Below are 14,454 nucleotides of genomic sequence, written 5' to 3'. Positions count from 1 at the left end.
TTTGCCCGAGATGTTGGTACCTTGACGTGTTCCTACAATTTTTCACAAAATAACATGGGTTGAAGATGAACAGTTGGAGATAGGGTTGGAGAAAGGAGTTGAGTGTTTAGATAAATTAAGAATGATATATGAGAGTGGATCGTGAAAAATAACTTAAGTGATAAATGAAATAGTTTGAATACAAAGCGGTTTAACATTATCATTGGTCTTGACAATATTCCTTACAAGGTTCTTGGAAGTAGTGAACTGATGGGACGAGATTTTGGCCAATTTACTTTTCAACCACCTCAACATTTATTTCTACAAAATTTGCATCACACATATACCTAAAGCACTTCTTAATTTTTCAAATCGTGTAGCACTCATATCCTTAGTGAAAATATTTGCAAGTTGTTTTTTATGACACATGATCAAGAGTAATTACCTTATCTTCCACAAATTCTCTAATAAAATAAAGTTGTATATCAATGTGCTTAGTAACAATATACTGAACTGGATTCTTGGAAATACTAATAGCGCTCGTGTTGTCATCATATAATGTTATGACATCTTGAGTGACATTATACTCTTTCAACATCTGCTTAATCCATAAGAGTTCATAATGAGTAGCTTGGGTTCTTGGTCGAATGGTCACACAATTATGAATGTCGCATGCAGATGCAGTGTTCATAGATTTTACCCAAAAAGTATTATGGTAGGTTTTTAGCATGAAGTATGACCTAAGCCATCTCTTAAAAGTGTTCGATTCTTACGTCCAACAACCTCATTTCTTTGAAGAGTGATGGGGGCAGAAAACTCATGAGATATACCTTAAGAACAGAATTTAGAGAAACTAGAGTTCTCAAATCCCATTCCATGATCACCAAGGATTCAAACAATCTTCCCAACTTCCTTCCCCTTTTCACGTGCAAACGTTAGCATAAGCTTTCAAAAGTGGTAAAATTATATGCTTTTTCTCGAAGAAAGTCAACCTAAGTGTACCTTGAGAAGTCATCAGCTAACGCAAAGACATATCTTCTTCTACTTAGGCTTTCCACTTGCATGGATCCCATGAGATCCAAGTGTAGTAGCTAAAATAACTTTAGAGGTATTCAGATGTTGAATATTCTTGTGTGACATGTTGGTTTGTTTCCATATATGACAATCTCCTAAAATCTTCCCTTCTTCAATCTTAAGATTAGGAAGACTACTGATGGCCTTTCTTGAGGCATTCTTTATAACACCCTGAAAATTAGATTTAATTATTTAATCTACTATTTGGTTATTTTGGTGATTATATGAGTCATTGTAATTTATCGATGAGTATATGTGATGATATGTGACGTGCGATACCTAAGTGTAATCTGTATGGGGTAGTGGAATTAATGTGTTAGTTAGAATAATAAAATAATATAGTTTTCAATTAGCATTATTATTTAAATAAAATAAAATAACGAGATAATGTGAGGTGGAGTTAGTGAGAGCATATTAGGAATATCATAATAAGGGTCATAAGGCTGGCTAAGTAAAAAGAGGAAAAACGAGAGAATATTCATTCATCATAGAATTTTTGGAGAAGCGTGAAAGAAAGTGTGAGCTAGGGCAAGAAGAGGAAGGAGAATCAATTGTAGAATTCGGAAAGAGAATCAAGCTAGCCAATAATCTAAGGTAAATGGGGGTTATCCTAGTTATTATATTTGATTTAAGGGGTTAACAATTGTATGTAGGGGTTTTGTGATATTCTTGATGATGTGATGAACTATGATGGTTGTTTACATGGATTGTATGATTAGAATGATGTATGATGTTGATGATTACTGTATTGTTGAATAATAATTTGATCTAGAGTAAAATCCATCATTTTTATGGATTTGAAGGTCTAGGATTTGATGAAGATTATTGAAGTTGTGACGAACAATTGGGATTTGATGTTTAGAATGAATAATACATGTTAGAAGTAGGTTAATAGATCTTAAATCACAGGAAATTAGTGATTAAAATGTGTTTTTTGGCCAAATGTTTGGGATTGGTTTGATGCAATGCAGGGTTTTATACAGAAATCGCAGCGCGATAGGGAGCCTGCTTGGCACGGTATACTGGGACAAAATTTATGATTTTTGTAAAATGATTTCAGATTATGAAAGCTTTTGATTTATAATCATTTCTAAGTAATTTTTCAGAATTTAATAAGTGCGTTTGGATGGGTTTGGAGGACTATTTGTATGAAACTTGATTATGTGATTACATGTATTTTATATACTTGTTGTGATGAACGTTGTTGTGATAATTGATTACATGACAATTGTGAAGTATGTGTTGTGTTGGTTGAGATGTTTGTATAATTGAGATGATGATATGAATTGATGAATAATGAATGATAATGCCATTTTGATCAGCCGTGGTCATTGATTAATGTGAAGTTGTGCATCATACATTCATAGCATATTGTAGGACGATAGTCCAGTGATGTTTGCAGGACAGTTGATCCAGTGATGGTCTCAATTCCATTGTGCGGATTGAGTGCGATATTGAGAAGTGCTCCGGTTTGAAGCGGGAATCGATCCTATTGGTGGCGATCTTTGGAGAACGATGACTAAGTCATCAATAAAGTGTTGGCACTACATGCATGACTCTATTGATGTTATATTGTATTATTTGTGACATTACATGATTGAGTGATATTTGATTATTTGTGAGGTGAATGATGAATTAAATGAGTATACAATTATGTTAAATGTTACCTTCGAGAGAAGATGAATAGTAAAAAGCACAAGGGAACTTCACTTACAAGGTTTAGAACTTAATTCAATGTCTTCTTCACCACCCATTAAAATCGTTTCAAAATTTCATATCTCACTATCCACCGAAAATGCCCTACCTTTAATTCTGTACTATTTTACATTTAATTTTAAATAAAGCTTAATTACGAAGCTTATTTCCACCTTATCCTTTTAATTTCTTTTTAATGACAAATTACACATAAAATTTTAGTTTAAATATGTATTAGATCTTTGTAAATATACTAATTTTTATTCGTTTGATAATGATCCTTGCTAATATATGTTATTTTATTTTTAATTATTATTATTATTATTATTATTATTATTATTATTATTATTGTTATTATTATTATTATTATTTTGATCTCTACAAAATTTTATTTTTATTAGAATTGACTTTTATAATAATATATAGGGTTACATATTTTAGTCGTGTATTTTTTAATGATTATTTTACACACATGTTTAGAATTTATAAAAAGTTCTTCGAAAAAAATTCAAAATTTGATCTCAAAGTCGAGATTTGTAATACTTATATTATTATCTTTAGAAATTTAAAGAATTCATAATTAATTATTCTCATTTTAAAAAATTCTATAATTTAATAAAGAAATATTTTATAGTATTCTAAACACGTATAAAAAAAATTATTTAAAAATTAAAAATTTAAAGGTAATTAAACAATTTTTAAAATTTAAAAAAATAGCAGGACTAAAACTACATGTATAAACATTTTGTAGGAACTAAAATATATAATTTTTTTATTGGGACTAAAAAAGAAATTTGATATATTCAAAGGGACCAAAAACATACTTAATTCTAATATATAATATTTCATTTTAGGGTTTTCTAATTTATATTGAAGGGTTAAATATGTTTTTAGTCCCTATAAAATTACCAAAAATTACTTTTAGTCCCTATAAAAAAAGTTGACTTTTAGTCCCCATAAAATTACTTTTGCACTCACTTTTAGTCCCTCTACAGAAACTAAAAGTGAGTGCAAAAGTAATTTTATAAGGACTAAAAGTTGATTGTTTTTTTATAGCGACTAAAAACCAAAATTGAGATATTTATAGGAATCAAAAACTTATTTAACCTATATTGAATGAAAACTTCCAATATTACATACAATTAACATAGAGCAATTCTAATATAAATACGGACAAAAAAAAAAACAAAGATAAAAAACTAAATTACATATATTCACAAGAAAGAAAACTTTAAAAAGTTGCATAAACTAAAACCACAAACTACAACAAACGATTATATAGAAAACATATATTTAAATATACTATTTTATGCTTCTATTTTGATCCATTTAAAAAAATTAACTACAACAATTATGATTCCTATCATTATAATTTTACTATAACTTTTTATTTTAGTTTTTTTAAACTTATTGTTTGCAAAACAGATTGCAATCAACTTACTAAAAGAGTAAGTTTTTTTTAGTTTACTCTAAATCATAGTTTTTAAATTGAATTTAATTTAATGATTAATTAACATTTTTATTTAATTAACCGTATATTATGTTCAATTTAAAGTATGATTTTAAGTAAACTAAAAAAAACTTACTCTTTGAGTAAATTGATTCACACTCATATCGAAAGTAGACCTAATCAAGAATTTTTTCCTTGGTCTAATCCATGAAAAACTTCAAAGATTCTTAAGATAGACCAATGAAGTTGTAAATTCATTTTCACCCACCTAAATTCCTTATATCAAATCAATGTGGCAACCTCACACTGAAAAAATATATGATTCACATAGTCAACTTACCCTAAATAAGCCGCACACTCAATCCGATTAATAGTAGGAAAAATACCTCGCCAAGCAAGATTTTGTCTAGCCGCCACTTTGTCTTTGCTACAACTGTCAAGACAAAACCACCATTTTAAAAGGTGTACAACTCTTCGAAATCTTAGTCAAACCCTAAATCATCCTGGCCAACCTACTATCTATCCCAACAAAAGGAGGAGAATTTAAAATAAGAAGAATTCACAGAAAAACTTCTAGGATCAATCACCTAGAACTAGGTTCAAAGAAGACGTCAACTTCGTGGAATCACATCAACTTATTAGACCATATAGCATAATTTTATTGGTCCACGATCGACGTCAATATTAAAACCAACAAAGTTTTTAAAGTACGACCATATTGGTCCATAAGAAATCCACAATTAAGCGTGTTTTTTTAGTGACATAAGAATTAATAAAAATGAACTCTTGAAAAAGGGAGTGTGTATGAGTTTCAATTTTTTTATGGTAGTAGTTTCTTTCTAATGCACAAATAAATCATGATGTATGAAAGGTCATTTTTTTTTAACTTTATAAATACCAAATTCTTTGGCCACTTTGCTATTAGTTTCTGATATCTTCTTCCTGTTTATATAAGTGGAAAAGAAGAGAGAAAGGGAAAGAAAAATAATAAAATAAAAACATCAAGAGCTATTGCTGAAACATCTCTCTTCTGTTGTATCCTTAATTATATTCTCCTTTTGTTTCCTCTCCAAAGGTTAGTGAACAAAATATTGAAACACATCTTTTGAAATCCATTCTCACTGCTTCAACTCTTTTGGGATGAATCATACTTTTTCACTCCAAACCCAGATTTGGTAACATAAACATCACTAGATTTCATCTCAAAAATCAAAACTTTCAACTAATCAAGTAAATGTTGGGAACTCAAGAGCTAAAGAGTTAAAAAGTCTCTAATCAGATTCTATTTCTAACTCCTAAACTCTCAACTTCTTCTTACCTTTTCATTATGTTTTTTCTTAATCAGACAAAACAACCTTAAAAAACAAGAATCTTGGTTATGAAAAACATGTTTATACATATTCAAATACTATGTTTTTTTTTTGTTCAATCCTAATATGTTTGATTTTCAGCTTGGAAGCCATGGCTTTTCCAAATCCATCCATGTCAGATTCTCCACAGAGAAAGATGGGAAGGGGGAAGATTGAGATCAAGAGGATTGAAAACACGACGAATCGCCAAGTGACTTTCTGCAAACGCAGAAACGGCTTACTCAAAAAAGCTTATGAACTATCCGTTCTTTGTGATGCAGAAGTTGCTCTTATAGTCTTCTCTAGCCGCGGCCGCCTCTACGAATACGCCAATAACAGGTATCCACACAATCTCACTTCTCTCAGAAGCCCTTTTCAGATTTTGCTACACAAGTATCAAAACATATTTCAGTTATAGATCTTTTTAAGCCCTTATAAGCCATTTTCTTATAAGCCCTTTTGGTGGTGTTATAGATCTTTTTGGGAAGGACTTAAAACACAAAGAACATAATAATTTTCTTTGTGAAGCAGTTAATTTCTTACTCAAAGAAAACTTGTCTTTCTATAGTTCTATTTTTGGATTTTTGCTTCTTTGAGTCTAAGAGCTTTTTTTTTTCTTTCTGCTTATGATTATTTTTTCTAGTTCTTGTTTCTTGTATACATAGATCTGGTGCAATAGATAGAAATATAGGTAAGGATTTGGGAAGTTACACAGTGCTGTGAGATCAGCCACTTCTTTCAAACCACACACACCATTCTTGTTAATTTTTTCTGTTTCCTTTTTCTTCTTTCAATTCTCTCTTTCTCTTTCTTACACATCTATGTGTTTGTGTGTGGCTATGCTAAACAAAGACCCTAAAAGCAAAAGCTGTCATGTGTGCTACAATAAGCCCAACCCATCCATCTCCTTGACACTTCCTTAATAACACGTCACAAGAAACCACAGTACAGTTTCAATCCATTTCTCAATTTGTCAAATTCAAATTTTCTATAAAAAATTGATTTTTATTAGGGTTTGACAGTTACTTACACTGTTTTATATCAGATTATGATTAAAAAAAGTGTTTTTTTTTCTCTCATAATCCATTTTCACCTCAGAAAAATCAAGACCCAGTTAAGGATTTTTTATTGAAAATTCAAATATTTCATAAAAAATGGATCTTTAATTAGGGCTTGACAGTTATTTACACTGTTTTATATCAGATTCTTATTAAAAAAGTGATTTTTCTCAAATAATTCATTTTCACCTCAGAAAAATCAAGACCCAATTAAGGATTCTTTATTAAAAATTCAAATTTTCAGTAAAAAATGGATCTTTAATTAGGGTTTGACAATTACATACACTTTTTTCTTACAACAGATTATGATTAAAAAAGTGATTTTTCTTCTCATAATTCATTTTCACCACAGAAAAATCATGACCCAGATAAGGATTTTTCATTTTAATTACATGAATTGAGTTTTCCCCAAATTTCACTTCAACCCATATGCAAGATCTAACCTTAGGTCAAATATATAAATAACCCTAAAATTAGGGTTTTATTAACAAATAATTTTTTTTTAACTTGGTGGTAAATAAATTAATAAAAATCAAAACTTTAGTTTCTATGACAGTAAATATAAAAAGATGAAAATGGTAAAAAAATGATGTGAGTTAAAGATGAAATAATTTTGGTTGATTTTGAAACCATTTCAAGAAATGAGGTTTGGTGAATCTGGTTAGGGTTTTTAAGGACTAGGATTTGTCTTGGTTGAAAAGAATCTTTGGTCACGTCACACACATGATTTTTCAGTTCTTGACTTCTGACAAAAGACTAATTTATGTCATCATTTCCCATTCTTGCTTCTCTTTTCCCTCTTTCATTTCAACCCTAACATTTATCTTCTATAGTTCAAAACACTCTTCAATAGGAAATTTTTTTCTCCCCTATTTATTCATAGTTTGCAAGTAGAAATTCTTTAACAACAATTGTCAGTGAAATAAGTGATGCACCAATGAGAATGAACCATATTTATATTTCACCTTGGTAACTGAGATTTTTTTTCCTCAAAATCTTGCAAGGATAAAAAAAAAAAAAAGAAAAAACATTTTATTCATTTTAAATTAAAAAATAAAGATTGTAGTACTTAAAAGTATTTGGATAAGATAGTAAAAATCTCTTCCAATTTAATTAGAGGTCTTGAATTTTGAGGATGTACAAAGTGGCTATTTCATAGAGTCTTAAAGTTTCTACAGTTAATCTGTATTTAAATAAGGCCTCATAAATATCTGCGATTGTTAAAATTTGGTTAAATCAGACCTCTAATTATTTTTTTATAGTTAAATTTAAATCTTTACTAATCTACACAAGGCCTAAAAAATTCGAGAGGGTCTCGAATATATACACGCATTAATGTTAAATTTCTTAATAAAAAGTTTTGCAAATTATTGTAAAATAATTTATATATTTGTGTGCAAAATATATTCAATTTGTAAAATAAGTAAATAAATAAAATAAAAGATTGAAGTGAATGTTAGTAATAGAGACAATAGTACCATAATTGGGAATAGCCAATGAGAGTGTTTTCAAAATGTTGCTGTTACTGCTGTTATAGCAGGGATGATGAAATGGACGGTTATGATGTTGCCACATTTATTTCATAATGAAAAGACTTAAAAAATATAATAATATTTTAATATTTTAGTGTTTGAAACATTTTGAAAAGTTTGTGTAACATTGAATATTTAGGTCTTATGTTGGCACATCAAGGTGGTTTTTTCAATGTGGTTTAGGGTATTAACCATTGAGAAATGGGCTTTTGTGCTAGAAATAGTTGAACCAATCATATAGTGGGATCTTGTGCCAGCGTGGCAGAGGTAACCAATGACTAGCTCGAGGATATTAAGGTATCAGAAAAACAACATAAAAGGGTTTTTTTTAATGTTTTATAATTTTGTTGATTTTCTAAAATTGGATGTTATTTTAATATTTTATTTTGTTTCACATCCAATCAGATTTTGACATGATGACTGTGGAATGAGATCATTCTATGTTGCTTTTAAGTTGTTGTTTTTAAGGTTCAGAAAATTACCAAGAAATGTGGATGATTTGACCATTGACCAGTGACAAGTTATTTACAAAATCATTTTGATTAAGAATTTTAATACATTTTGGCTTAATATTTCAAAAAATTGGAAAATTTTAGTTGATTTATTTTGCTATTTTTGTTCATTCCTGAGCAATATATTTGTTGCGTATGAAACACATTACAATGATCTCAGAGCAGAAATGCTGACCTCCTATGGGAATTTTTTTTCTACTAGTAATAAATAATTTTAGGGGAATTTAATCTCTACTTAATTGTAAAATGAGAGAAGAATTATTTTGGAAATTTAAATTAATTTATTACTTGGATTTTCAACATTTCTTCTCCCCTTTAATCCAGTTTTAGTGTTAATTATTGATAAAAAAAATGACATAGCAACTTAGGATCCTAATCTATCATTTCATATCAAAAGTTGTTTTAAAACAGTTATACTTAAATGAAAAAAAATCAGTTTTATTAGTTTTTTTAATTTAAAAACAAAATATCTCTGTAGCACCAAATGGATTACCGCACTAGGGGCAAAATTGGTCACGATTAAATCTTAAGTAAATAGACTCATATAAAATATTTGGTATTATGACTAAATAGAACCTTTAATTATCTTATCATGATTGAGTAATAATTAACTTACTTAAAATCTATAATAATTTTAAAAACCGGCATATACTATTAAGTCGGAGATGATTAAAATATGTCAAAACTCTAAAATTGAAGTCGAAGCTAAAATCTCTAGTTAAACCGAAAGATGTCCTTACTATCTATTTCTGGTGTTCTTGGGTTTTAATTAGAATTGTTCGATTAGGTTTTACATGATTAATATTCCAACCACATTAAAAAAAATTAAAAAGGAAAATCAACTTTACCTAATAACTTTTGTTTGAGAGATTTGAACACTATCTTGTAAGAATATGCTACCAAAGTCTCACCACTTTCTCATTGCAGTGTGAAAGCAACAATTGAAAGGTACAAAAAAGCATGCTCAGATTCATCTGGCACTGGATCTGCTTCTGAGGTTAATGCTCAGGTATTGATTAATTAATCCTAAATCACTTCATTTTAGTTTTACTCTATAACCTAACATTTACATTCATGATTTCAAATATAAAATTTCCAGTTTTACCAACAAGAAGCAGAAAAATTGCGTGTTCAAATTAGTAACCTGCAGAATAACAACAGGCAAGTTGATTCGAACTCCGTCTTTTAAAATTACAACATCAAACTCTTAACACCTATGAAGCACCGATACTTCAAAATCCCTGTCGTATCGTATCCGATACGCTCCGATACGCCGATACGCTCCGATACGCTGCCGATACGTATCGAAGGAGTATCGGAATTTTTTAAAAAAATAAAAAAAAATCCGATACGGCTGCGATACGCTTCCGATACGTCCCGATACGTGATCTTCAATTTTTTTTGCAGATTTTATTTTTTTAATGACTCTTCGTTTATTTTTTTATTTTTTAATAGTCATTATTTATTTCCCTACTTAATTCTTTCCTAATATTTATATTCCAATAATTTTTTAAATCAATTTTTAATATCTTATTTAATTAAATTCATCATTATTCATCATTAGTTGGGACTTCCTATTAGGCATATTAGGCAATAGTTGCACGTTAAGATAAAAGTAATAGGCAATAACTATTAATAATAACTATGCTAAGTTTTCAATGCCAATAATATTGATCATTAGTGACTATTATTAGTGACTATTTATATGACTAACATTTTCCAACATTGATACTATACCAATATCTTAGATTTAATATTTTTTAGTAATATAGTTATGTATTGAAAGTTCTATTATGAGAGTGGTTTTGTTAGACTATAATTTAACTAAATATTTTATTTTAATCTTTATATGCGTATCTTAAACGTATCGTATCTTGTATTATTCAATTAGTAACGTATCGCCGTATCGGATACGTATCGTATCCGATACTCGTATCGTGTCCGTGCTTCATTGCTTAACACAAGATCTGTTGTTAACCGAATGACAGTTTCAGTTAACAACAGAACTGTGTTATTATGTAATGTCCATTAACCGAGAATGCTTGCTGAAAAATGTTTAAATTGCAGGCAAATGATGGGTGAATCTTTGGGATCAATGAATGCAAAAGAACTCAAGAATCTGGAGTCTAAATTAGAAAAAGGAATAAGTAGAATTCGTTCCAAAAAGGTAATTATCAACAAGTATTTTTCACTATAATTTTTCAGGATTCATGATTTGATATATATTGATTTGATAAATTTGAATCATGTATTCTTCTGATTCTTTTCATTTTTTCCTGTACAACATCGCAAAAATCAACATCAGAATGAGATGTTATTTGCTGAAATTGAATACATGCAGAAGAGGGTTAGTATTTTTCTTTGCATTTAATAAGTGATTATTTAAAAAAGTACTTTTTTAAAACAACAAAAAACTGTAGCATACAAACCCTATATCATTATGTGTATTGCCCTAAGTTCCAAAATATGTACACTGCAGGAGATAGATTTGCACAATAACAACCAACTTCTGAGAGCAAAGGTACTTTTTTTAAAAGTGATTATTTTAAATACAAAGTTGTTGATAGTATTAAGACCCTAACAATTTTTTGTTATGGTTTATGTAGATAGCTGAAAGTGAGAGGAACCACCACCATAATATTAACATGAGTGTGTTACCTGGAGGCACAACAAACTATGAATCCATGCAATCTCAGACTCAGCAGCCATATGATTCTCGCGGATACTTTCAAGTTTCCGGATTACAATCCAGTAGTAGTCAGTATGGACGACAAGACCAAATGTCCCTTCAATTAGTGTAAGAGTCTTTCCCTTTCACTATCGACAAATTTCACATCGCTCTAATTTTATGAGACTAAAGATCTGTTAGGTCATCTGCTATCTGGTCATCTCGGTACATCTTGTACTAACTATGTTTGCGCTCTTGTGATGCAGTTGACATGTTTGCGCTCGAGAAGTATGTAAGATCGTTGTAGTTTGCTTCCTAGTATATGACGACATGACGATTATGATGATGATGATGATAGCAGATGAATGCTAAGGTTAATATATATAAGAAAAATTGAGAAGGGTTTGTAAGTATCCCCTCAGTAGTATTCAATGGCTTTGTAGACATTTTAAGACTATATATTTTGTATCTATTATGAATTCAAATCCTCTCTGATCATGTGTCCTAAAGTTATGGAGAAGAAACCTTCAAATGTTTGTCAACCTTTCTTTACTTTGATTATTCTAGGCTGTCAAATTTAATTCATGAGTTTTATTTCACAAATAAATAACAAAATATGCAAAAACTAGGTTCAATTGATTTTAATCTGGCTAGTGGCTATAATCTCATGGTCATGATGATATTTTTAGAAATTTTAGGACGGAAAAATCGGAGGAGAAAAAATATAATGGTAAGTGATGAAATGAAAAGGAATCCATACTACTATTTTTCACTCCGCTCCATCCGTTTTTAAAATATCCAAACAATAAAATATCATTTTATTCTATTTTATTTCGTTCCCCTCCATCTGATTCCATTAATCTAAACAAAGCCTAAAAGAAAGTTGAAACAAACAATGTCCAAAGAATATTTGCACCAGTCATAAAAATTTCTACAACCCCTAATATTAAATCCAATAACATGTCAAACCCACAAAACAATTTTGACTTAGTGGTTACCATATCATCCACATTGAAAAAAGGGAATTACTGATCCCACTTTAAGGGGTGGAAAAACAATCTAAAATTTCAAAAATGCACTTTTAGATTTTAGAGATGCATTTTCGGACGCGCTCAAATATACCAAATATATATGTAAGTGAATCACAGATTCTTTTTTTAAATCCAAAAATACATTTCTGGAAAATTTATTTTAACTACTAGGGTACTGTTTATCTTTATTATTTTGCACTACGGTTAACAATAGCAAAATCGATTTTCATATTTTCACCTCCCAAATTTCCTCCTATTTTCTAAACAAAAACCACTAAAAAAAATGCCAGCTGTCGTTGAAACTGTTGTAACTCAAGGAAGGAGTGAATTTGCTTTTGACTTACTTGTTTACTTCAACCTATATGCTGCTGTAAGCTGCCATTTAAAGATCATGTTTGAATTGATTTTGATAGGAATGGATCGGACCCCACAAGTGATGATGGGGATGTGTTAGTTAACAAAGATAATTTGGGGCCTAAACAATGGAGAGTATATGTGAGAAAGAATAAGAAAAGCCCAGTTAATTAGTATTCCCATATAAATAGGAGTTAGTTTAGATTTCTCATATAAATAGGAGTAAGTTTAGATTTCCCATATAAATAGGAGTTAGTTTAGATTTCCCATAAAAATAGGTGTATGGGGCAGTAGCTAGGTATCTTATTATTATTTTCTGTTTTCCTTATTAGGATTTAGGCAGTGAGAGAATTGTTTTCTCTAACTGAGGAGCATTTGCTCTGGATTTCTTTTCTGTTTTCATAATCATTAATAAATTAATTTTCTCCATTATATTCTACCTTTCCTCTGTTCTATCAATTGGTCCGACCTACTGTGTTCATGCAAACCAGAATGGCAGAGAGAATTACTGCAGTTGAGGAACGCTTGGGACGTGTGGAAACCAGTATTGAGGAATTGCGTACTTTCCTTGCTGCGGAAATTCAGCGGGCGATAGGGAATCGTGGATCACCTCAAACAAGCGGTGAAACGGTTACCTCACCGTTGGATGAGTTTCGTTTGTCCGCAAAGAAGGTGGAGCTTCCAGCTTTTACCGGCGACGATCCGGTGGCATGGATCACTCGTGCTGAGACATACTTTGAAGTACAACGAATCTCTCGGGATGTTCGTATTCAGTTGACAAAGTTGAGCATGGAAGGCCCTACTATCCATTGGTTTAACCTATGGCATGATTCAACAGAGGAATTGTCATGGGAGAACCTATGTGAAGCAATGATGGCGAGATTTGGAGGAGGTCGTTTGGAGAACCCGTTCGAAGAACTCAAGGATTTGAAGCAATCTGAGACGGTGGAGGATTACATAGCCGAATTTGAATTGTGTTCCTCTCAGTGTGGAAGGTTACCAGAACAACAATTTCTGGGCTATTTTATTGGTGGTTTACGTCACGATATCCGTTCTCGAGTAAGAACATTCAAGCCGCACAACCGGTATGTAGCGATGCAATTGGCACGTGATGTGGAACGTGAATTTGCTGAAAATTCAGGTCATGGATCTGGTTCACGTTACAAACCGGGTCATGGCTCTTGGACAAAATCTCAAAAACCTAATTGGGCTTTTCGCGAAGGGGAAGGAAAAGGTTCTGCAATTCAGACCCAGAATAATAACTATTTGGGAAAAACGCGTGCTGGTTCGGGTTCTGGATCTCAAACCGGGTCAACACGACCTACTAATTCTACAGCATCTTCTCGCCCAAATTTAGGGGACAATTTGCGCCGTAATTCTCGTGGTGTTCGCCATCTACCAAGTGCAGAAGTTAATGAACGTCGTGCAAAGGGACTCTGTTTTCGCTGCAACGAAAGATGGGATCCTCTCCATCAATGTGCAACGAAACAGTTACGATTGATTATCTTGGGAGATGATGAAATTGTGAACGATGAAGGAGAGATTGTCGTGTTAGAGGCTGACTCAGAAGAAGAGCTCACACAAGAGGAATTAGAATGTAAAACCATGGGACTGTTTGGTGTATCCACTAATCCAAACCAAGCCCGGACGATGAAATTGGAGGGATGTTTACAAGGTGCATCTATTCTGGTTCTTATTGACAGTGGAGCCACGCATAATTTCATATCCCCTAAGGTGGTAGAAACCCTCGGA

At 31.1% G+C, this 14,454-nt stretch overlaps 1 protein-coding gene across 2 annotated transcripts; it reads left to right on the top strand.

Moving 5' to 3' along the window:
* The first annotated feature begins 5,149 nt into the window (after positions 1-5,149).
* LOC131644831 (floral homeotic protein AGAMOUS-like) lies at positions 5,150-11,859 on the top strand. Of its 2 annotated transcripts, XM_058915426.1 has the most exons (9): positions 5,155-5,373; positions 5,650-5,886; positions 9,577-9,658; positions 9,749-9,810; positions 10,717-10,816; positions 10,955-10,996; positions 11,129-11,170; positions 11,256-11,446; positions 11,584-11,859. In XM_058915426.1, exons 1-9 carry the CDS (start codon positions 5,339-5,341, stop codon positions 11,585-11,587), a joined length of 795 nt encoding a protein of 264 aa, XP_058771409.1. In that variant the 5' UTR covers positions 5,155-5,338; the 3' UTR covers positions 11,588-11,859. The 2 variants fall into 2 exon arrangements, with proteins under 2 accessions (XP_058771410.1, XP_058771409.1); XM_058915427.1 differs by lacking the exon at positions 11,584-11,859 and having other exon boundaries at positions 5,150-5,373; positions 11,256-11,450.
* Positions 11,860-14,454: the final 2,595 nt, after the last annotated feature.

Source organism: Vicia villosa, linkage group LG1, assembly GCF_029867415.1.
Source record: "Vicia villosa cultivar HV-30 ecotype Madison, WI linkage group LG1, Vvil1.0, whole genome shotgun sequence".
Lineage (NCBI taxonomy): Eukaryota > Viridiplantae > Streptophyta > Magnoliopsida > Fabales > Fabaceae > Vicia > Vicia villosa.
This window is presented reverse-complemented; position numbering and strand designations above follow the sequence as displayed.